This window comes from Cibotium barometz, chromosome 7 (assembly GCF_041138505.1).
Source record: "Cibotium barometz isolate CiBa-2024 chromosome 7, ASM4113850v1, whole genome shotgun sequence".
In the NCBI taxonomy this organism is placed as follows: Eukaryota; Viridiplantae; Streptophyta; class Polypodiopsida; order Cyatheales; family Cibotiaceae; genus Cibotium; species Cibotium barometz.
In genome coordinates, this window is record NC_141052.1 from 26,404,891 (window position 1) to 26,429,510 (window position 24,620).

The 24,620-nt window shown below is 46.5% G+C and overlaps 1 protein-coding gene across 2 annotated transcripts in view; it reads right to left on the reverse strand.

Moving 5' to 3' along the window:
- LOC147636837 (DNA gyrase subunit B, chloroplastic/mitochondrial-like) overlaps window positions 1–24,620 on the reverse strand; it is a 148,903-nt gene that overhangs the window by 65,741 nt on the left and 58,542 nt on the right. For both annotated transcript variants that reach the window (XM_086800394.1, XM_086800393.1), the window contains exon 5: window positions 20,447–20,503. In XM_086800394.1, coding sequence (XP_086656520.1) covers window positions 20,447–20,503 — 57 coding nt within the window. The remainder of the gene's footprint in view (window positions 1–20,446; window positions 20,504–24,620) is intronic.

Below are 24,620 nucleotides of genomic sequence, written 5' to 3' on the forward strand. Positions count from 1 at the left end.
AATGAATCAGGCTCATCATCATCCTGTAAACTGGCTGCCATAACCAGATTCAAATCCATGATGTGTGCATGCTCATTGGTCCTTGTCTCCCTACGAGTACGACCAGCAAGAAGACCCTCTAAATGGCTGTCCTGTAATGTCCTCAAATACCATCTAGGTATGTGTCTGACCTGTGGTGCCTGCTGCCCCATATTTGGTTCAGCTTCTGGCTCATTTTGCTGCTGAATTTCTGCACCACCTACATCATTTGCTGGCTGTCCTGTACCCTCATTAGTTGGATCACCAACTGTGGAATGAAATTCCATAGGTAGTAGACCTTCAAACACATCATTTTCAGCCTGATTTGCCTCATAACCAACCATGGATATTTCTGATTTTTCATCAAAAATCACATCCCGACTAGTGAATATCTTCCTGGATAGTGGGTCATATAACTTGTAGCCCTTGCTTTCACGGCTATACCCAACAAAAATGACAGAAGGCTTGCGGCCATGCCAAGCCTCAAAAGGAGTAATAGAAACCAATGCCTTCGTGGGACATCGATTCAAAATATGACAAGCACACATGACTGCTTCCACCCAAAAGATATGTGGTAGCCTTTTTGCCTTTAGCATACATTTGGCCATCTCCATGAGTGACCGATTCTTCCTTTCTGCAACCCCATTCTGCTGTGGAGTGTAAGGAGTAGTATACTGATGTTTTATACCTCGACTCCCAAGAAAGGAATTCAGCATATGTGACATATATTCCCCCCCTCGGTTAGAACGGAGAGTCTTGACCTTGCATCCTGACTCTGTGTCAGCAAGTGCTACAAAGACCAAAAATGCATCATATACCTGTGATTTCTGTGTCAAAGGATAGACCCAGCAAATACAAGAGAAGTTATCAATAAATGTTGCAAAATAGAAGCAACCACCTAATGACTTCGTTTGCATGGGACCACAAAGATCACTGTGTATAAGTTGCAACTTTGCAGTTGCTCTTAGAGCTTGATCACGTGGGAAGGAAAACCTGTGCATTTTTCCCAAAATACATCCTTCACAAATGTGATCTGGAGGCTTCTCCATGAGAGGTAGATCTGTAAACATGTTATGTCGCTGCATAAGCAAAGACTACCAAAATTTACATGCCCCATGCGAGCATGCCATAACTCCGCATCAACCATAGCTGGAGTAAGAGTGAATGCATGATAAGCAGACTGATCCACTGGCTGAAATGCATCCAACTGATAAAGTCCATGACATAATGTACCAGTAAGCATCAAGGTCAAGGCATTAGCTTTGTCTCTGACCATGCATTTATCATCATCAAAGTGGACTTGCATACCACAATGTGCTAAAGAAGAAATGGACAACAAATTCTTCTTTATCCCTGGTACATATAAGGCATCTGTAAGGCGGAGAATGGAGCCATCAATGGCTGTAAGCTGAATCTCCCCAATGCCACGAACTGGATATGAAGCATTGTTGGCACACTGAACAGTTTTGCCAACAGGGGCAGGGCCAACATGACTAAACAAATCCCTGCGAGATGTGATATGCTTTGAGGCACCACTATCAAAATACCAAGTACATGCATGCTCTGTCAAACTGAGTGCCTGTGAAGACCAAGAGGCATCATAGCTGCATGTATAAAAACAGTAATCCCTGTCCTCAACAAAAGAAGCAGTCTCTGGAGGAGCTTTAGAAGCATCATTAACAGACATCCCAGCTTCCTTTGCCTTCTCTTTGGCAATCCTCTTCCTACATTCCGTGATGTAGTGACCTGGCTTCTTACAGTAATGACATTTGCCCTTCTTCTTGGGCTGTCCATCACCTTTCTTGGTATCCTGTGAAGAACCACCATCACCTGAATTTTGATTTGAACTCTTTGGCTGAGTTTTTCCTTTCCCCTTTTGACCTGTAGTAAATGCTTGTTCAACATTTGTGTTCATATTCAAATGAAGGCAATGAAGTGTTAATGTTAGGGTTTACAGAAGCTTCAAGCAGGCGTGGAAAACCAAGAGAGAGAGAGAACACGACTTCAGTATATGCTTAATGATCAAAGTGAAGTACAATAGCCACATAATAGTGACCCTAAAGATAAGTGTTCACATGTCCGGCCATAAAATGTGCCGGGTGGACCAAAACACCTATAAACTGCATATAAGTGAAACTGAGCTAAACTGGGGAAAAAAACCTCCACTAACTGAAGTAAAAAGTGCCCCAGTAATCTACTGATGATCACTAGCACTCCTCTGGGTGCATACACAGCGTAAAACCCAACACTCCCCACAAAACCTTACTTTACCCTGCTTTGACCACTAGACCCCTCAGCCCAACCTCTCCAAGAATCACAAAATTCTCAGTTGATGAGTTGACGAGGGTGGGTGACCCTTGATCTGTTCTAGCAGGCACAACGTTCTCTGCTCATGCACCGGTGATGCCCTGCTCATACATATTGAACCCGACAGCAGAGGTACACGCTCCCTGAGCACTTCATTGAGGAAGCTGGGAAACAAGCGCAAGTTTCAATGCCATGCCCAAGCCTCTTTTCAGGTCAACAATGACTTCTTTACCACCACAAACCAAAACTTCACCATTCTGGCATACATGACTTCTTTACCACCACAAAACAAAACTTCACCATTCTGGCATACACTTTCTTGAGGCCAGGTGCGGCACTCTACCAAACCATTGTTTCCCACACCCTCATTGCTACATGAGACTAAAAAGGCCACTAAAATAATACTAACACCAAAATTGGTCTGAGAGATGTGGGTTTTTTCCTTGCAAGAGGCGAAACTCATTCGAATAGATTTCAAACCCCAGACGTAGCATTATTCCATTTTGAACAACCCAGAAGCAAAGAAAATTGGCAAAAATCTACTCAGGTGAACTGACTGCTGAGAACAGCAATAATTCGCCCCGTAAAAAAACAGCACACAACAGACTATGCCGGGCATCGCACAGTCAACGTGCGTGTAGTCGACTGCTATGCTCATCTGTATAGCTCTGTGCAACGATTTATTCAGTTGTTTAAGTCGGATAGTAGTCCCTACAGTCATCTCTATAGCTCTGTGAAACGATTTATTCAGCTGCTCAGGTCAGATAGTAGTCCCTACAGTCACAGCATTTGTCACCCTTTCTGCCGGTTGTACGTTTCAACATGCAGCAGTTCGTAATGCCTGGTTCGCACATGACTGGAGTCTGAATATAAAGCTGTTTGTACAGCCAACAGCTCTCATGTGAAGCCCAACAAAATGGGTGCTCTCAGAAAGCAAGAGAGAGAGAGAGAGAGAGAGAGAGAGAGAGAGAGAGAGAGAGAGAGATGAAATGAAATGAAATGTTATATTAACGTCTTCAAAAGGCCAAAGTGACCTATGAGACCAAAGTTACAACCATGTGACATCTGATACACTGTTTGGAAAAGAAAAGAAAGAACTGAAGGTAAGTATCTAGCCCCACAATACATCAGTAGGAAGCATCCGGAAGAGTCAACTAGGGGGAGTGGGAAGCTAATGCTACTAGTTAAAATGGGTACATGAGTACATGGATACATGAATACATGGATATGGGGGAGTACAATGTCTGTGTAAGAAAAGCTAAAAACAACTAAACAACTAACTGAAACTGAAACAACAACTATGAGGAAAAGTAAGGTACTAGGAGCTCCTAATGGATAACATCTGGGAAGGAAAACTCCAGCAACAAAGGTAAGCATCATATACATCACTATCCAAAGATGTCTCTCATCGGTCGATGGCGGATATCCTCAATGTCCTCCAAGAGAGAGAGAAAGAAAGAAAGAAAGAAAGATTTTATTAACGTCTTCCAAAAGACCGAACTCGGCCTATGAGACAAATCGGAGTACCTGTATGGGGTATCCTCTGTCATCCCAACAAAATGAAAAAGTACTGAACAAAAAAAAGCTGAATCTGGGTGTGCGGGGGATGGAGCTCTACTACTAGGAGAAAAATGCAAAGCTATATGCATGGAGTATACAATCATGATATGCAACCTAGCTAGCTCCATCCTGTACCATACTGGGGGTATAGAATGGTATACATCAGTGAAGGGGGTGTCCACAGCTCCCTGAAGAACATGCCTGGGTGTGCTCTGAAGCGAGCTAGTCGCTCCGCACCCTCTCTGTGAAACTGAGCTCTGATCTCTGTCATCTCTCTCTGGTATAGGCGTGGTGCCCGAAAGCCAGGTGCCCTCTATCTCCTGCGGGCTCTAAGTGTCTCTGCTCTCTGGAGAGTAATTCCCTGCCGTGTAGGGGCTGGGAGGGGGATGGATCTCTGAAAAAATGCAGTAATCTGTGTCTGTCTCCCCCCCTCTGGAGCTGTCTGAGCCTGTAATAATGTCTCTCTGTGGCGCTGTATGTCTAGAATGTATCTCCCCAGTATGCGCTGGTCTGCTGCCTCAAAGATCTGGCGTAGGGAACGTGGCTCTCTGAATAGAATGGGATATCTCTCTCTGATGGCTGTATATGCTCTGCATCTGCATACATAATGCTCCTCACTCTCCACCTCCTCTCTGCACAATCTGCATACCCTCTCCTCTCGGGGGATCCGTGCTGCTCTGCCAGTCTCAATCTCCAATCGGTGTGATGAAACTCTGAGTTGACCAATAGCCACTCGGGAGCCGTGTGATAAAAAGCCCTCCATGTATCTAGGCCTCTCTATAAATCCATCATCAGTGATACTCATGAAGTGATCTCTGTAGTATAGCATCTTCGGTGGAAGAGGCTGTGTAGGCGATATCCATGTCTCTCGTGTATAGAGCTGCCATAGATCCTGTCTCAATACTCTGTTCCTCTCACTATGAGAGAGACGGATATGTGGTGCATCCCTATCATACTGGAATGGTGGTAGATGATCCATGTCTAGGCCATGCTGTGAGAACCAATGTGTGACTTGTGCATACCATGATCCTCTGTCTCCTGCCTCAGCCAGCTGTCTAGATGCCTCAAAAGCTCTGTATGACAATCTGTCCTGTGGCATCTCTCTGAATCTGTCTAGCAGGCATATAGTCTGAAATATGGCCTCTACCATCATAGGAGGCGCAGCAAACTCTGCTCGGATAATGTCATGAGGTACTGACGGTTTGCTGCGTATCATGCGTGCCATCATGAGGGCCTGTGGTCTCTCTATCTGTGTCCACCAATGGGTAGCAAGGCCTGGCGCCCATACCGCTGCTCCATACATCAATGCCGGTGTGACTAATGTGTCAAATAGCCACCCCTTCGTCCGGGGCTCCTGAAAATGCGACTGGTGGCATTGTCTCTCTAGCATAGCCAATGCTGCATATCCCCGTGTCAATCTAGCTCTGGCTGCTGAACCCATGGTGAAGCGTGTGGCTGCTGCAGAGAAGGTAACCCCTAGGTACACGTATGATGTCACCACCTCCACCTGGCATCCTGCGAGAGTAAATGTCAGCTGACTCCTGCTCTGTCTCGATGTATGAAAGACCATAACCTTGGTTTTCCCAAGGTTCACAGTAAGACCCCTCTGTGCGCAAAAATCATGGAGTGCATGTAAATGCTGCTGTAGACCACCTGGAGACTCAGACACTAATACAATATCATCAGCATAGAGCATAATATGTACTGAGGTACCTGCTAAATCAACTCCATCTCCGCCTCCCCGTGTAATGAAGTCAGCCACCTCATCAATGTATAACCCAAATAGCGTGGGGGAAAGTGGGCATCCCTGCTTCACACCAATGGTGCTAGCAATAGTCTCGGACATACCTCCTGGACATCTGACTCGCCCAAAAACCTGCTCATATAATGCATAGATGCCCCATGTCATATCTGCTGGTATGCCAAGAGACTGCAGGCGCTGAAAGAGCCTCTCTCGTGGTACTGTGTCAAATGCCTTGCGGAAATCCACGAAGCAGCAATAGAGCTTTCTCTTCCTCACTCTGGCCTGATCAATCATACATCTCAAAGTGAATACATGGTCGGTGGTAGAGAAAGCTCTCCTGAAGCCTGCCTGCCCTAATGAGCGTAAACCTGCTCGCTCAGCATATAAGCTAAGCTCCTGCTCCAGCACTGCACCATACAGTTTGGCCAGCACGTGGCCAACCATAACCGTCCTGTAGTTGCTCGGATCGAGCATATCCCCTGTTTTGTGAATCGGCACAATGGTATGCATCGTCCACTCTGCAGGCAAACCCTCTGCTAGTGCCCTGTTAAACAGGTGTGCAAGAAAAGGAGCTAAAGAATCTACTGCATATATGATATGCTCACCCTGCAGGCCCATATGGTCGGCGGCCCGTCCATGCTGTAGGCGGCGGATAGCTTCCTGTACCATCGAGTGGGTAAAGAAGCTAGCTGTGGTAGGTCGAGGCTCCTGTGGCTGAGGTATAGGTGGCTGCTGTGGGGCCTGGTATAGTCCCTCTGCATATGTGTGCCATGTCTGTGGGTCTGCAATAGGTGTCGGGGTCCGGGGCTCTCTAAAGTGCCGCCATGAGACAGGGCTATCTCTACTCATGAAGAAATGAAAGATCTCTAGCTCCTATATCTCTGCGAAGGCCCGCCTTTTGCGGCGAGTAAGTCTCCTCATCTCTCTCCTCGACTCCTGCTCTGTGATGGCTCCCAAGGCTCTCTGTATGCGCAGCCGTGAGTATAGGGCTCTGCACTCGTCATCATACCATCTGTTCTGGGGCATAGTCCCAGGTCTCGCAGGCTCTCCTGAGTGTACACGATGTGGGAAGCTCTGTAATGCAGCCGTGTGTAGGAGTGATGCGAGCTGGGCTGTAATGGTATCCATAGGTGCCAGGGGATCCATGAGTAGGAGCCCATCCTCTACTCTGCCAGTGTATATGTCTGCCATGTCATGTGTGAAGTAGATGGTAGTGTGTGGCGTCGGTATGTGGGGGGCTGGTGATACTGGTGATCCGGCTAGTGAAAATGCCAAGTATGTATGATCTGCCCCAATAGGACGAGGTGGAATGGAGAATGAGGTGACAAGCTGTGATGCCTCCAAAGACCCCATAATGTAGTCCACCACCGTGTCTCCGGTCCGTGTATGACCCCCATGTGGAAAGCATGTTAGCCCTCCTGATCCCGGCCACTGTAGCATCCCGTTATAAATAACGAGACGATGCCTGGCTCCCAACTCTAGTAAGTGGTCCCCATAATGTCCTCTATCTGGTCCAGTGTCCTCTGAAGCCCGACTAGCCCCTATCTCCTCTGGATCCACAGGGTGGAGGATCTCCATGTCATCATAGTCATACACCTCACAATGTCTGCTCCGTGTGTGGGCATTGAAGTCGCCCGTAAGAAATACTTCCCCTAGTGTAGAATAATGCATAATCTCCTCTGACAGACAAGTGTATGGCGAGGCTCCTGTCTCCTCCTCTTGTGGCATGTCCTCTGTAATGACATAGGAGGATCCTGATGGAGAAAAGTAACATAAAGCTATGTATATAACCCTGTCCTGTGAGAGCTGTAAGCTGATCCACATGTATCTGGCCTCTGGATCCTATGCTACCACTCTCAGTCTCCCCTGTAGCTCCCGTCTGAATAGAACTGCTACTCCCCCCGACCCTCTCGAGGTACCCTGGCGTGTGGTCCTCCTGTATGCTGACTCCCACTGGAATCCCTCTACTCGAGGTAGCCCTCTCTCTGGGCTCTGATGTGTCTCTGTCAGAAGTATGATGTCTCTCCCCACCATAACATGCTCCAGTCGTCCAGGCTGCACCCATAGTGAACCATTACAGTTCCATACTGCCATGTGTATCTCTGTCAGTGGCCTGGTCTGTGTCCCATAGACCCCAAACCGCTAATCCATGGGCCGGCCATCAATGATGACCCGACCATCTCGATAGAAGGCCTTCTTGCCTTCTCTCCTCGCGTGTAAGACTCGTGGCATGCAAGTTCTCCTATGCTCAAGCTGCATCCTCGTGAGATCATCATCCAAGAAAATAGGAGCTCCCTCTAAACCCCGTAGTACGACCCTCTTCCTCATGAAGGTGACCCTCTCCGTCTCTCCTGCAAACTGCAGGATGAGGGCTCGCTTGCGTGTTGAGTCTTTCCCGGCTCTCCACGCTTTGGTGAAGGGGAGAGGGTGCTCTTCCGTGTAGCCGAGCTTCATGCATAGAAGCTGTCCATCTTTCTCGGGGGTGGAGTCGGGTGTCTCGGCTTTACCTGTGACTCGAATGTTGAGGCGGCGAGCATGCCTCATCTTCTCCTCCTCAATGGTGGTGTGAATGATTTGGTGTTCTTCCCTTTGAGTCTCCTCCCTCACTTCTTTTCGGATGTTCTTCTTCACCACCTCGACCCATCCTGATTGCTTGGCTTCGAGCTTTCCCTCCATGTCCTTTGTGATCTCCTTGGAGATCTCTTCTTTGATGGCCGTGAGAGTGTTGTCATTGATCTCCCCTTCTTCCTTCTCAGCATTCTTGATGGCTACCATTTCCACTTTCAATGCACTCACCTCCTCCTTGAGTGCTGTGTTCTCTTGTTCGAGGTTTGTGACCCGTGCTTCGAGAGCTATGATGTGCCGATGTAGTTTGTTTTCCACCTCATTGAGGTTGGAATCGGCTGTCTTCTTGTTCTCCTTGATTAGTGCCTTCATTGCCATCTCGAGGGCCTCGAGTTTCTCTTGGAGACTCGGGGCCATTCCTCCAGATCACTCTGCAGTCCTTCCCACAGGCAGGGAGGAGAGAGAGAGAGAGAGAGTTATGTTGCTGCCTTGGGGGCCTGAGCAAGGGTGGGTGGGGAAAGGGGAGCCGCCAGAGGCGAAATGGCTGAGCAAGGTGAACTGGCGGGCAGAGGCGAAGTAGCGAGCAGAGCAGAGGCGGGCAGAGGCGAACTGTGGAAAGGGGCGGCAGAGGCGAACTAGCGGGCAGAGGCGAAGTAGCGAGCAGAGCAGAGGCGGGCAGAGGCGAAGTAGCGAGCAGAGCAGAGGCGGGCAGAGGCGAAATGGCTGAGCAAGGTGAACTGGCGGGCAGAGGCGAAGTAGCGAGCAGAGCAGAGGCGGGCAGAGGCGAACTGTGGAAAGGGGCGGCAGAGGCGAAATGGCTTACACAGGCGAACTGGCGGGCAGAGGCGAAGTAGCGAGCAGAGCAGAGGCGGGCAGAGGCGAAGTAGCGAGCAGAGCAGAGGCGGGCAGAGGCGAACTGTGGAAAGGGGCGGCAGAGGCGAAATGGCTTACACAGGCGAACTGGCGGGCAGAGGCGAAGTAGCGAGCAGAGCAGAGGCAAATTAGTAGTAGCTATATTAAATGCCAGCAAAACAATCAAAGAGTCTATGACACCGTATAAGTGTTATGGTAGACAATAGCTCAATGAGGTAAGTAGATCATGAAAAAAAAAAAACGAGAATCATTAGATACATATAGAATAGTGATCATGAACATGTGGAAAGGCGAAAACAAATCAACCAAGCAATGGAAAGTGGCAACACAAAACTACATGCGAGTCGAATCGGTATGCTTTGTGTGGGGGGGAGTGATTAAGAGACATGTGAATGTTGTCTCTGCATGCCAAATCATGCATTTACTGTAGCTTGGTTGAACACAATGCTAATCAATACACTTAAATACACTAAGATTTGATAGACACATACTCAATACAAGAAGCAATTTGCTGAATTGACAAGAGACACACAATGAGCCGGAACGGCCAACCCCTCTCTCAAAGAAAGTATATTCATCTTGGGAGAATCAAGTACATAGTGTCATGGGCATTTCTGACCAGATTTCGATTTCCATACCAATGCATTTAAATACAGTATTGCAAACAAGTGGTTGTCGATGTAGACTTGCAACTCACACTACCCTCTCAAGTGTCCATGTTCCCTACCATCTGCTCTCTATTGTTCCACCAACACATGGTAGCAACAATCTGTAAGAGAGCACGTAGGACAAGAGAACACTACACAGGGTATGTGATCTTGTAATCCGGTTCCTCCCTCCTGCTACTTGCTTCCATATTAAGCATAAAAGCTTACCAATTGCAAATAGAGTTGATGAAAACAAAAGTCTTCGCAAAGGAAGTCCTTGGAGTGATGAGATCTTCGATTTGTCGCATTTCTTCGCGACAAAATTCTTCAAGAGGATAAAGGAAACCCTAGGAAGGCTTCCCCTTGGGAAAGGAGGGCTGAAATTAGGGTTTTTAGCAAAAAGACCAGAAATTACAGCAATAAAGAGAGCTGTTTTGCTGACTTTCAGTCATTGGGAGTGTGTAGCAGAGTGATTAGCACCCGGAAACACTCTTGGAAGCTTGGATATGGAGTTGGGAAGGAGAAAAGTGCAGAAAATACAGCCCAAATGCCCTCATGAAGGCGCCTACCTCTAGAGGGAGGAGGAGTGAGATGGTGAGTTGTCCACTCTAGGTGGCAGGCAAATGCTTTGTGGAGCAAGCTAGAGAGGACACATGGCTGGTTACTCCCTTTCTACAAAGGGGATAAGGTCTGGGTAGTGGACATTGGGTTTTGTCCACCTCAGGACATCAGTGCGTGTGAACACAGGGTTGGTCATAATTTATAAGTGAGTTTTGGTCACCCAAAACTTAATGAAGTGTGTACACACTCACTTATAAATTAGTGTTAACTCCTAAGGCTAGGTTTATGAACAATACTTACCACCTGTCACATGCCACATAACCATGTCAACAGACAGTTTCACACACACAGTTCACAGGCGAGCGTCCCCTTACCCGAAACTACACATTGGTCAAGCAAGCATGAAAATAGCATACAATTTCAATCGCAAGCAAGCATGAAAATAGCATACAATTTCAATCGCAAGCAAGCACATAAAGATGCTATGCAATGCAATATTGGTATGGACAATCCCCGTTCATGAGACTATACCAAAATAGACATGCTCCAGGCAAGTACACGAAGTACCAGACCCAATGGAACACCAATCCACCAGGCATTTCCGGACATGTACACAAAGGTACAAGTCCCAACGGAAAGCCAAGTCCACAGTATCACGAGTGGCATCAATCCTGGCATATACAACTCCCATGGACACGAGTCCAATGTACATACATGATGAGAAAGCACGGGTGGACCAATTGGGTGGCCAAATGGTGAAATCCCCCCAGCTTCTAAACAATTGTCTGCAACTGAAAAGCATCCAAATATGTCTGAAGCACATGCGGGCAATCTTTGAAGAACTCTTCATCTACCCATTTAGCATCACTGGGAAGATAGTTATTAAACTTCACAAAGTAATGACTGACAACTTTGCCTGGAGCAAGCTTGCGTTCCTTGTGATACACAATCTGCTCTGGCTGCAAGATCTCCTCAAGCTCATCCACTTTTGATGGATCCTCAATGACCGTTTCACTGGGCTCCGGCCCTACAAACTTGATAAGGAGACTCACATGAAAAGCATTGTGTATGTGCCAATGACTAGGTAATGCCAATCTGAAAGCCACTTCATTGATCTTCTCGATCACTCAAAAAGACCCATAGTACTTGGTTACAAGCTTAGGATATGCACCCTATTTGCCATGCATCTTTGCAAAGTCTTGCTTTCTCAAATTTCAGTAATACCCAATCATTCTCTTTAACATCCAATTGCCTTCTATACTTGTCGACAGTCTTTTTATGCTTGTCTTGTGACCTTACAATGGTTGTCCGCACCTGAGCAAAAGCAATATTCAAGTCTCTGGCATACTCATCAGCTGCAAATATCTCATCCTTTGTGCTAAGGATGGGTAATCTCAAACGGAGCCTTTCCCGTAGATGCATGCACCGTGTTGTTGTATGCAAATTTCAGAAGCGGTAAGTACTTCTCCCAAGAAGACTTATGATCCGCCACATAACATTTCAAGAGATCCAACATGGCTGAATTTGCAGCCTCACTTTGCCCATCTGTTTGAGGGTGATAAGCTGATGAGAAGTCCAATTTGGTGACCATGTTATCAAATAAGGCACGCCAAAAGAGACTTGTAGTCCTGGGATCTCTATCTCCCAAAATGGACTTCGGCATTCCATGATGCTTGAACACTTATGCAAGATATATTTTAACCATATGCTCAGCTTGAATGGTCTTTTTGACCGGCAAGAAGTGAGCTTGCTTGCTAAACCTGTCCACAATTGTCCAAATTGCATCATTTTACTCTGTTGGGTCCGTGGCAAGTCCATAATGAAATCCATTGTAATACTTTCCCATGGCTGCGTGGAAATAGGCAATGGTTGAAGCAAACTTGGCGCCTTTTGCCTATCAAATTTCACCTTTTGACAGGTAATACATGCACGTACATGTGCCTCTATGTCCTTCCGCATACCTGGCCAAAACAAATACCGCTTCGTCATGTGTGTAGTAGGCATTATGCTTCTATGACCAGCATATAGAGGAACATGGCACTCGTCCAAAACCTTTTGCATCATGTCAGACACCACACATAGGCCATTATCTTACATGAGATAACCCTCTTTGATCACATATGAGGCATGTGCATGACTAGCCATCAAATCAGCCCAAATAGTGGCAAAATCAACATCCGTATGATAAAAATCACGCATGGCAGACAAGTCCCCATGAGAGGCAACCGAGATAGCTACTGCAATGTATAGGCCAAAGAGTGTAGGTGAGAGTGGGCAGCCCTGCTTAACCCCAATAGTGCTACATATATCTCCCAAGGTCCCACCGGGTGTGCACGTACTCGGCCAAGTACTGCCTCATATAGTGCCATCACACCCCATATCATCTCATGTGAGAATTAGAGGTCCTGCAAGCGTCCTATCAGGCGAGATCGAGGGACGGAGTCAAAGGCTTTGTAAGTTTGTGGAAATCCACAATGCAACAATACACATGTCTCTTTGAGGACCTCGCCTCCTTTATGATAGCCCGTAAAGTAAAGATATGGTCCAACGTGGAGAAGTTTCTCCTGAAGCCTGCATGGCCTGATGCTCTGTTTCCCATCCTCTCTCCCATAGAGCTCATCATGTCCTGTAGTACTGCCCCATAGATTTTGGCCATTGTGTGACCAATCATGATAGTCTTGTAGTTACTTGGGTATGTGGGATCTTCTGCTTTGTGGATGGGAACAATGGTATTGGTAGTCCAGGTGGGTGGGAAGCCTTCACAGAGTGCTCTATTAAAAAGACTAGCAAGAATGGCAGCCAATACGTGGTGCCCGTGGGCAAAATGTTCTGCAAGTAGATCCTCATGATCTTTTGCTCTCCCATTATGCAGCTTTATAAGAGCCTTGGTGACATTGGGGGAATCAAAGAGATAAGATGATGTAGGCCTAGGGATGTGTGACATTTGTGGTATAGGCTCGTTTGGCACATCATACACCTATCGTGCATAGGCTTCCCAAGGGCTAGGATCTGTGATAGGTGAGGGTGCTCTTTTTTCTTCCAGAATGCGCCAAGCTTCTCAGTTGTCCTCGCTCAAAAAGAGCTAGTATAACTCTCGTTCTCGTCACGCGTGAAATGTACGCAAGATGCGTTGCATCTTATGTGCTGAAATCAGTCCATGTTCCCTCTCGCGTAAGAGGCGAAGCCTGGTGGTTTTGCACTCTTCATCATACCATCCATTCTGGGGCTGGGATCCCACTGGCAAACTTGTTGTGGAGCATGTGGTGTAGGGGAAGCTGGCGTGGGCAGAGTCATGGATGATGGAGGAAAGTTGGGATGTGATGGTAGATAGGTAGGGATAAGTTGAGAGCTGAAATGTGGCGGGAGAGGTGGTCCTCATAGACGTGGTCAAGATCTAATGGTAATGAATCCGGGTGAGGGTGGTGACAGGGGGTGTGGGTGTGGGCGGTAAGCTGGGGCATGAGATCGTGAAAGAAAGTAATGCGTGGTCAGCTAGTATGGGGGGAGGAGGGATGGTGAAGTCTGAGATGTGTGGTATAAGAGCAGGAGATCCCATGAGGTAATCCACCGTACCAAGTGCCTCCCCCATGCGGAAAAGATGTAAGGCTATCCGACTGCGGTGGACAACCCATTATATATAACCAGCTCATGCATAGCCCCCATCTCCAAGAAGTGTCTACCATATGATGTTGCATTCCCCATATCCTGGTTGGCCCTCTGGAGGCCCATCTCAACCAAGTCAATTTCTGACAACATAATGGCATCTCCCTGGAAGTCATATGTCTGCACTTGTTCCCCTTTTGTTCATGCATTAAAGTCTCCTAATAGGAGGACCTCTCCTTGTTGGGAGAACTCTGCAATGTCTGCAAATAATGGCGTATAGGGAGTCTCCCCCTTCTCTATCAACCTACATGCATATTCTGATTTCTCTGGTGGAAAGTAGCACACTGCAATATGCATCACTCTCAACCCAGGACTGGCTAATCGCATCCACATAAAACGAGCCTCCTCATCATGTCTAACCATTGTGAGCATGCCTCTCAAATGAGGGCGAAACAAGCATGCCACTCCTCCCGAGAAACGCACACCCCCCCACCCCCCCCCATGGTGCGTGTGTCCTCTGAAAGCTGATTCCCATGTATAACCCTCCACTTTTGGTAGCCCTCTCTCAGGACTTTGATGCATTACTATGTAGAAGATAATATCCCTATCTACGTAAGTCTCTGTGAAGCCTCATGTGTCTAGCCATAGAGTTCCATTGCAATTCTATACTCCCATCCTCAATGCATCTATGGTCTCATAGGCCCTGCACCATCATGTGGAGCGTTTATTAGGGATGATGACTTGGTCATCACAATAAAAGGCCCATTTTCCTACCTTGCAGGCTTCCATAACCTAAACCATCCCGGCTTTCATGTGTTCCACCTGTAGGGGGGTGAGGTCATCTCCAAGGTATATTTTGGTGGTTCGGAGGGTGGCCCTCTTCTTCAAGAAAGCCAAACAGGACTCCGTATCTTTGAACTTGAGGAGGAGAGGCCTCTCTCTCGTCAAGTCCTTCCCAGCTCGCCAAGCATCTACAAAAGGGGTGTCACTGAGGCGAGGGCGCAGAGAGAGAAAGAAAGAAAGAAAGAAAGATATATTGACGTCTACGAGAGGCCAAAGCCGGCCTATGTCTGTGAAACTTGAGTGTGTATGTATGAGCCTCGAGGGAGGGAGAGAGAGGGTGTGTATGAGAGAGGTAGAGAGAGTGTGTGTGAAAGAAAGAAAGCTGTATTAAACGTCTGTCAAAGGCCAAAACAACCTATGAGACCAAAATAGTCCATCCTCATCATCTGGATACATCATCAAGATTCAAGGGTACAAAGTAAAATGAAATGAACCGGTAGAGTATAGAGAGAGCTCCAAAAGTGGGTATAAAAAACATCATCATCCTAGTGTGTTTGAAGTTTGAAGTTTGAACTTTGAACTTTGGGTCTTGAGAAAGGCTTAAGGGAGGGAGGGAGAGAATGAGGGAGAAATGAAATGAAATGTTATATTAACGTCTTCAAAAGGCCAAAGTGACCTATGAGACCAAAGTTACAACCACGTGACATCTGATACACTGTCTCGAAAAGAAAAGAAAGAACTGAAGGTAAGTATCTAGCCCTACAATACATCAGTAGGGAGCATCCGGAAGGAGCAACTAGGGAGAGTGGGAAGCTAATGCTACTAGTGAAAATGGGGTACATGAGTACATGGATACATGAATACATGAATATGGGGGAGTACAAAAGTGACAGTGAGTACAACAGTATATGGCTGGAGTGGTAATCATCCTAGGAGCTCTAGCATGGGTCTCTGCCAGATGGCCTGGATATCTGCCATAGTGAGAGGCCTGGTTGGACAAGCCCGATGCCTTGTAATGATGCTCTGAATCCTCCGGTGTAGGCACCATCTCTGATGTGAGGATCCGCGAACCCTCGAGCGTCTGGATCTGCCCAACTGGATAGCTCTCTCAACTAGAGTCCCACGGGGTGCCCACTGCTGGGCTGTCGGCTGTGTGTCCTCCCGAGTAGTCCCTCTAAAGAAGTCAGTAATCTGTCTGTGTGTGGACTCCCTGCCAGTCGGGCGTCTGCTCCTGATAATGGACTCTCTTAGCCTGCGGATCTCGAGGAGATAAAAACCCAAGCATCGCTGATCACAATAGTCCATGACTCTAGCCAGTGGTCCAAATCCCTCTCTGAAAAGGCAATGGTAGCGCCCTCGAATCTCATAATATGCTGTGCAACGACAGATGTAGTGCTCCTCCGTCTCTGGCTCTATCCAACAAATCTGACAAATCCTGTCCCCTGGAGGTATGCCTCTAAATCTGCCTGTCTCTATCTCTAACTGATGTGAAGAGGTGCGGATCTGCCCAATGGCGCACCTCAATCCATGAGACAGATGGATATCCATGTAGCTCAGTCTAAGTATAAAGCCATCCTCAGTGGTGCAGAGAAGATGGTCTCTATAAAAAGCCATCTTCGTCCCCAACTCCTGTGAGGGCTCTAGCCATGTCCTCCTAGTGTCCAACTGAATGAGGTCCTGTCTGATGACTCTACTAATCTCAGAATGTGTCAAGATGAGAGAGGGTGCCTCAAGAGAGTACTGGAAGGGTGGAAGTCTGTCTAAACTGAACCCCTGGAGCTCAAACCAGGATGCTATCTACGCATAGCAACATGGAGTGTCTCCCTCCATGGCTAGCTGATGAGAGGACTCTAAAGCAAGTCGTGCATACCGGTGTCGGGGAAGCTCCCAAGTGCTATGAATGAAGGACACTCATTTGGCAAGAGCCTCGACTACGATCGATGGTGCTCCCATCTCGGCTCTGATAATCTCATGGGGTACCAATGCCTTAGCCCGAATCATCCTGGAGATCATGGACACAAGTGGTCTCTCCATCGATCTCCATCCATCGTATGTGCGTCTTGATTGACTGTGACCATCTAGGTAGGCCCCCATATCTGTACTCCATAAAGAATAGCCGATGTGACCAACGTGTCAAAAAGCCACAACTTAGTGCGTGGCTCCTGAAACTGTACCTGTGAGCACATCCTCTCTAGACCTCCTAGTGCTGCATATCCTCTAGTCAATTGGGCCTCTGCTGCCCCCCTCATGGAAAATGTGGGCCCAGTGAACACCACTCCAAGATATGTGTATGAGTCAACATACTCCACTGTCTCCTGCCCATATGTGAAAATAGGCGCTGATCTCCAGACCCACTGAGCTGTAGTGTTAAACACCATAACCTTGGTCTTACCAAGGTTAACTGAGAGCCCATTGTCCTATGCATAAGCATATAAAGTATCCAAGTGCCTCTGCATACCCTCTGGTGAGTCTGCTATAAGCACAATATCATCAGCATATAAGAGCAGAGGTATCCAAGTGCCAACCAACTGGGCTCCTCTGTCCCCTCGTGTCCCAATATAATCAGAGATCTCATCAATGTATAGTCCAAATAGAGTCGGAGAGAGCGGGCAGCCCTGTTTCACCCCTATAGTGGAGTGTACTGGCTGGGAGAGACCCTCTGAAGTCCGCACCTGCCCAACTACTATCTCATAAAGTGCCATAATACCCCAAATGAGCTCACATGGAACCCCCAAGTCTTGCAGCCTGCGCATCAGTCTAGCTTTGGGCACTGTGTCAAAGGCCTTGGAGAGAGAGTGTGTGTGAGAGGGGCTGCCTTGGGCCCTTAAAGCCCCCGTCTAAAGACTCACACCAACATAAAAAATAAAAAATAAAATAAAGTTTGGTGGACACCTCAATCAGGCAGTCGTACACCTCGAACGCCTTGTACGCCTCGAACTATTAGAGGCGCGCCTCGTAACAACTATGGCTGGAGCTGTCGCCCACCTCTCCCTGTGGTATGAGTCCGTAGTAGTGCCTCTCTGTGGCGCTGTCTCTAGCAAGAACTGGCCAAATCTGCGCTGGTCTGCGGATTTCATGATCTAGCGGAGTGAGGGATGTCCACTGAAGATGGTGGTGTATCTCTCTCTAATGTCACTATATGCCTTGCATCTGCATACATAATGCTCCTCACACTCAACCTCCTCCTGGCATAGTCTGCATATCCTCTCTGCTTTGGGGATCCGTGCTGCCCTACCTGCCTCAATCTCAAGCTGGTGTGATGACACTCTGAGCTGGCCAATCGCCACTTGGGCACTGTGAGGCATGTACACATCCATATATCCGGGTCGCTGAATGAATCCATCTACTGAGATACGCATAAACTGATCTCTGTAGTATAGCATCTTTGGCAGTAAAGGCTGGCTGGGTGTAATCCAAGTCTCCTGAGTGTATCGAGAGCAAGACCCAAAGTGTGTGGCACTAATGCACGTCAACCCTTGCATGTGAGTCGCATCCATATGATATACAAGTACAAAAGTTACATGGATAGAGTGTCCTTTCAGACTTGATATTCAAGGGGGAATACCACATGGGAAAAAATGCCCTTGGTTAAGCCATGTTCCCACGTAGCACTGCTACAAGTGATGATATGCCTACATATACATGATTAACACAAAGGAGAGAGAAGAAGAGAGAGATAGTTGGTGTCAGGTTTTCTTGTATTTCATATGGTACAAAAAGGTTGCTTAATGCTGGTATATAACTTAGGACCTTGGTCAGCACCATAGGGGTGAGGTCTCCCAACCATCTAAATCTATCACATTCTTATCCTTGTTTGCAGCATTTTTGACAATCTATTCACTTCTAGCAAGCATATGTGTTGGCTGCCATGCTCTTGTTCTTATTTGCACTCCTATGTTAGGAGGACACAATGTATTCGTTGTTTTAGCTAGAGTAGGTTTTGCTTGCTTTATTGATGTTTCCACAATTGGAGTCGGAGGAATAGAATCAGTTGGTAGGCCTCAAAATGTCCAAACATATGACATGTGTAGCATGCCCCTTCAAATACTCCCCATTTCAGTTCATAATATTTTTCGCCCATATAGACATCATCAACCTCCACTGCAATGGATGGTGGGGTGGGTTTATCTGTATCCCACAGAATACAAAATCTATTTATGTTACCCAATAGACGTAGACGCGGGGGATAGATGACAATGCCCAACATTCGAGCCAATCTTGGCAATGCATCAGAGAAATCTACCGGCGGGAAATCAACCACCTCAACCCATAATGGGCATTGATGCTTTAAGAGCGTCTAATAGTCCTTCATTGGTGTCCACGGAAGCACATGCACCATCTGACAGCCATTAAACAGAGGCGATTTTTCTAACAATTGTTGCTTGTAGAGTGGTTCTTAGAGTAACACTTCACAAAAGCCACATGCAGCATAATAAACCCATCAACATAGCATCCACCAAGCAAGTTCTTAACCCACAGAGAAACATCATTTGCAGATGGCATTTTCCCAAGAGAAAACATAATGACTACGCATTCTGAGGATTTCTTAACTCTCGGCAATATAGTCTGGACAGAAATTTTGTATTTCAAAGTGGGTTTAGGCTTATCCCAGGCATCTGAATTTCTTCAAAATCCTTATGCAATACATCAAATACGTACTTTTTTGTTTTTCGAGCCGTGGTCAGAAGCGAGCAAGCTCATTCTGAGACTCAAACAGAGAAACGCTTTTGTGGTTTCGCTACTGTCTTAGGGCATCACCCCGGAAGACCCAATCAAATACATACTATGCATGAGGATTATCATAGTTGACAGTTACCAATTCTTTGAATCTCTTGGGGTCCCTTTCCTCCGGAACCTTATCCCCACGAAGGGAGTAGACTACATAAGGCTGAGAATCCATGTCAAAAACAGAGCAAGAAAAAGCGTGCACACCCTCACAGACACACACACAAGACTAAAGGAAGAGAAGGAGCAAAGTCGCCTAAGAACAAGGGCAACAGCCAGCAGGAGAAGAAGACGCCCAACAGGAAAAGAGGACGAGAGAAAGAAGAGGAAGGAACCCACTGCAAGGACAGGCAATCGCCATCAGCAAAACTGGAACAGAAGGTGCACAGCACAGCAGGAACAAACCAAAGCGCAAAAGACCAGCAAGAAAAAAGCGACAACCCTCAAAAGAGAAGAAACGGTGAGCAGAAAAGACGAACTGGCGAGCAGAGAAGAAATGGTGAGCAGAATTGACGAAATGGCGAGCAGAGACGAAACAGCGAGCTCAGGTGGACGTTTCATTAAAGGTCGCTTTAGACCACTTATAATCACAAGTCCCATGCTTTGACCTTAGCCCAAAAAAAATATGCCAATGCCTATCATGACATGGGTACATAACAAGTACTAGTAACAGATTCCAATACAAGACACTTGAATGGAATTTTAACTTCTTCGCAGAGAAACGCTTCTTGGTACAAGTCAGGTAACACCAAGTTTCACAATACTTGCAAAAAGGAAATACTAAGTAGATTGTGATGACCAAAACTAAATATCTACAAGCTTGTTTTTGTTTCTTTCAATATTCTAAAAATACAAACAGTTCTTTTGTTCCACACGGAAAAAAAAGGCAACGGAAAAACCTCTTAACTTGAAAAGAAATTTCAAACATGTACATAAAGAACCCATGCACGTAAAAAAGATGGACACTATTGGTGTTTGAAATAATTGTTAACCAAAAGACACAAAACTTTGAGTACAAGTACAAGAAACTTTCGCAAAGGTGAAAGATCGAAGAATATACCGTAAGAACCGTCTCAAGAGCAGACTTTTTTGTCACTGGGTGCAAATCTGTAGGTATCTGCAAAAAGTTATATCATATGTTGAAGCCAACTCATACAATGATACTACTCCTTTGAACACACAAAATTGCTACACTTCTCTACTTGAAATGGTCGCATTTATAAAAGTATGTTTCAATCAAGATTAAGCAAAATAAAGGAGGTACTTCATTTAGCTCACATGGCTTGAATATATCGAAGCTCCAAAAGTGAACAATGAGTGGTAGCAAACAAAACTAATAATATCAAAAGAGAATGCAAAAACAAGAAGACAAGGGACCCACCTTATTTAGTCAGTCAGCTTGACTTCCTTTTTCAATCTTTGCATAAACATTGCAGGTTGCAATGAGCATTATGGTCATGGAAAACTAAACACTCTCATTCGCTATGGATGGTGGACACATCATTCTAGCAGAGTTTGAAGCCCATCAGCTACATCTGGATGCCTTGTTGCATACATAGAGAGGGTACGACATCATGAGGACTCAACAAGAGACAAAAACGGCTCCAATCAGCCGGCCTTGACCTCATCCATGCACTTAGTATCACAGGTGGTGGAAAGTTGTAAATATGGCAGGCCTATCCATAGATGCATTGCCACCTTTATCATGCCCTAGTCAGCCCCATGCAATACCATCGCAGAAATTGAAGAGAGTCATCAAATCTACCAAATGTTGGCTCAGGACATGGACATTGGATACAGCCCCTAAAGGATGAGCTTATATGAGGACCATTTTCTCAATGTAACAGCAAATGACTTTAAATGGATGCCACAATATTGTCACACTGTACTAGGGTGCCATGTGAACATTCTGCTTAGACAGTACAATTACGACACCTTGTTCAATGGGCCAATAGCATGTTGTGAGCCTAGTCCAGGGACTTGTTGCCAGGTACCATCTAGGTCAGTTAGGTTGAGTCATGTACAAGTCCCGCAAAAGGCCAATGTAACCCTCTTTAAAAGATGTAATGATTGTCCCAATGCTCCCTCTGGTGATATCAAGTTTTCCATGAGGATAGACGACATGTAAGGAGAAACACCATCCTGCAAATCTCAAGAAAGCGTGTATGTCCGCCTGCTGGCAAAAAGTTGGTGGAAAGGGAAAACTATAGGCTGAAATCTGCCCTGGTGTGTATGTCGGAGTGGTGGAAAAGTTTAGAGTCCAGAAAGGCTGTGTATGCTTTTTTCCCCCCCAAACAAAGTGGTGGAAGCTTTTTTGTTGGTTAAGTCCAGTGTGTACCCATAAAAAGCAACCCCTCTCTCCTTTTAGTCATGCACGCTTTTTCCAATAGTTTATTAAAATAAATTGTTTTTTTTATAAAACATGGGGTTTTGATGTTTTTTCTATATTTTAGCCCGCATGTGCTTTTTCCTATGCGCAGCCCTCTCCTCTGTGCATTGCAGTGAGGCCATGTTCGTAGCGTATACTGGCTCTACTTGCTGCTGTGCGGTACTGGATGCTGGCCACTTGGCCACTTGGTGCATGTGTGTGTACCCTCGTCGAGCTCAGGGTTGTTAAGCCTTTCCGCATGCTAGTCCATACTACTGTAGCACGCAGATAGATGTATGCATTCTCTTGCATACAATCCATAAGTGACTCATACAGCCCCTATCCCTCTCTCGGCTATCCACACCCCACACACCTGGCCCATTGGCTTCTGCATTTAAGATTCCCACATGCGACTAGACTGTTGCACACTTCTCTCCCGCATACACGCTCTCTTACACACCTTCTCTCACCCGCCTACCCTCCAGAACTACACGTTTCAAGCATGCGTGACAAAACCGCCAAAAGCATCATACCTTTTCAATTTAGATCAAACCCTAGCAAATACCATAAGGAAAATACTTGGGATTCTTGACATGCTTGTGATCATGCGTGAGACATGCAAACCTTGCTTTTCCGCGTCCGTGTTTAGGTTCGCTCTGATACCAACTATAAGATCCCCCAATATTTCCCTAAACACAAGCAACAAGATTAGTACCAAATAGAAGGGGTGCAAGCTAGCTCACCTCCCAGCCATCGGTCTAAATCCATAGACCACCCCCGGCCCCTTGGGATAAGGCTTCGGTGGACCATGTCCAGGCCTAGGCACAGGCCTCCCACCATCCAAGCACACCAATAGGATACAAAACAATATGGTCATCCACATAATAGGCTCACCCGCTTATATAGCCTTAGTCAACATATAAATAGCTGTAACTTATGGGATAACATTTATAAGCCTTGACTGAAGTAATTACAGAGTGCTGCCCTAATCCTCAGGGTCCGGAGTAGGCCCCACTAACCATGTGGTTCACCCACCACTGGTCGGTGTATTTGCTTGATTATATTGCAAGTGAATGCACTGTACAAGACCTGAAATTGTTCAACATGCAATGAACTGATCTCACCTGATATGGGCTGGTTTGGGCCGCTCCTTGAGGTGCGTTTGCTGTCCCAACAGGCTGCCCAGTTATGAGCTGATCTGGCTGCCCTTCTAAAGTGCGTTAGCCCCCTAAGAGCCGGCCTGAAGTGCATTCTACTCTGCTTTGGTTGCGTTTTAGGGTGCAGATGGGTGCTCTTTTGCTCCAGATCGTCACCCTTTAGCTGGCCTCCTTGAAATGGAGCCTTTCTCCCCTTTGTTTGCCTTTTGGCTGAGAGTGATGCTCCTCAAGTAGATCGCTACGGCCAGATGATCTATCTTGCCTCAGACTAGCTATACTAGCCCTTTATATAGGCCCTGATCTTGGCTAGGGTTGGTTCATGGAAGTGCAAAGCTGGAAAAGGTGTGTCCATGTGCACACATCCACGTGTCCTTGCCTCTCCTCAGATGTGCGCCCTCCATTGGCTACCCTTGAATACCCATTGGCCTTTCTTAGGTCCTTCACCCTTCGGTGCCCATGGGCTGTCCACAGCTCCATAGCCTCAAAAATGCACATTGCTTACTTTAGGTTTTTTTCACACATGGAACAACACATTTGCCTGGCACTTGGACAAAGACTTGGCTTTCCCAGACACCCGACTATACGTCTAATAAGTTTCTGCCGACCAAGGCGATGGGAGTGGTAGAAAAGCATACCTTGAGACTGACATACCGAAACTTCAGGAGGAGATGCTTAACAGAGCACCTAGTTAACTTGCCACAGGTGGTTTTGAACCCATCTTCTTCCGCGATACCTAGTTCGAAGGCCCTTCTTTCACACTCGAGCTTTAAGCGGGTGCCAAAAGGGAGCAGGCCCAGGAGTTGATCACTAGGAATTCCACCCTTTCCCAAATAATGGGAAGATACAGATAGTGCAAGGTTTCCTCAAGGGGAAGGCCATAACTGGTTGGAGGGAAGTGAGGGATAAGCAGATTACAAGAGACTGAATTCGAGGCTCAGTTCCGAGCTGAATTTCTTCACGTGGACGATGAGTTCGATGTCATAGCTAGACTTGCAGATGACCAAACTTGCATATTTCAGCATGTGACGTGGGTTGTGTTGTATCTTTTGATACTTATTATGTGCCTGTGTAGTACGAGAGAAACCGGGGGGGGGGGGGGGGTGGGTGCAGGCATTATTTCTTGTTGATCCTTGTGATTATAGCCTACATGGTGAATGCAAAGCATGACAGTGGATAGTGATGTGCATTTCGCAACCCGCATGATTATCAAGATTGACATCGTGATTCCTCTTACATTAGATTCAGGGATAGCGCCAGTTACTCTTGGATAGATTGTCCGTGACCACCTTAGATATCAAACAAAAACCATCAATGAAGGAATTTCGTCAAGGTTGTTACTTCAATCGCAATCAAGATTTGTCATAGCTGAGTATTGATGACTTGTGGAAGTGACTATTCATAGTAGTTTCGAGTTGCTATTACTTTCCTATATGATCATTGATCTTGCATGTTTGAAATTGCAGATTATAGCCTTAGTTCAACAATCTAGTTACAACGATGTTGTCTATTGAATGTTCTACAAAGGGATTGTGTCGGTGTTGCGCACATTTTTTTTGTAGTGCACGGTGTCGTGAAGTGTGCGGAGTAGCCAGGAAAGTACGAAACTTCTAGCTGTGAGAGTTGGTGTCGAACCTAACAAGGAAACTCACATACAAGATTTCCCAAGGAGTATTGAACATCACTATTTCCAATGACAAATACATGTGTCC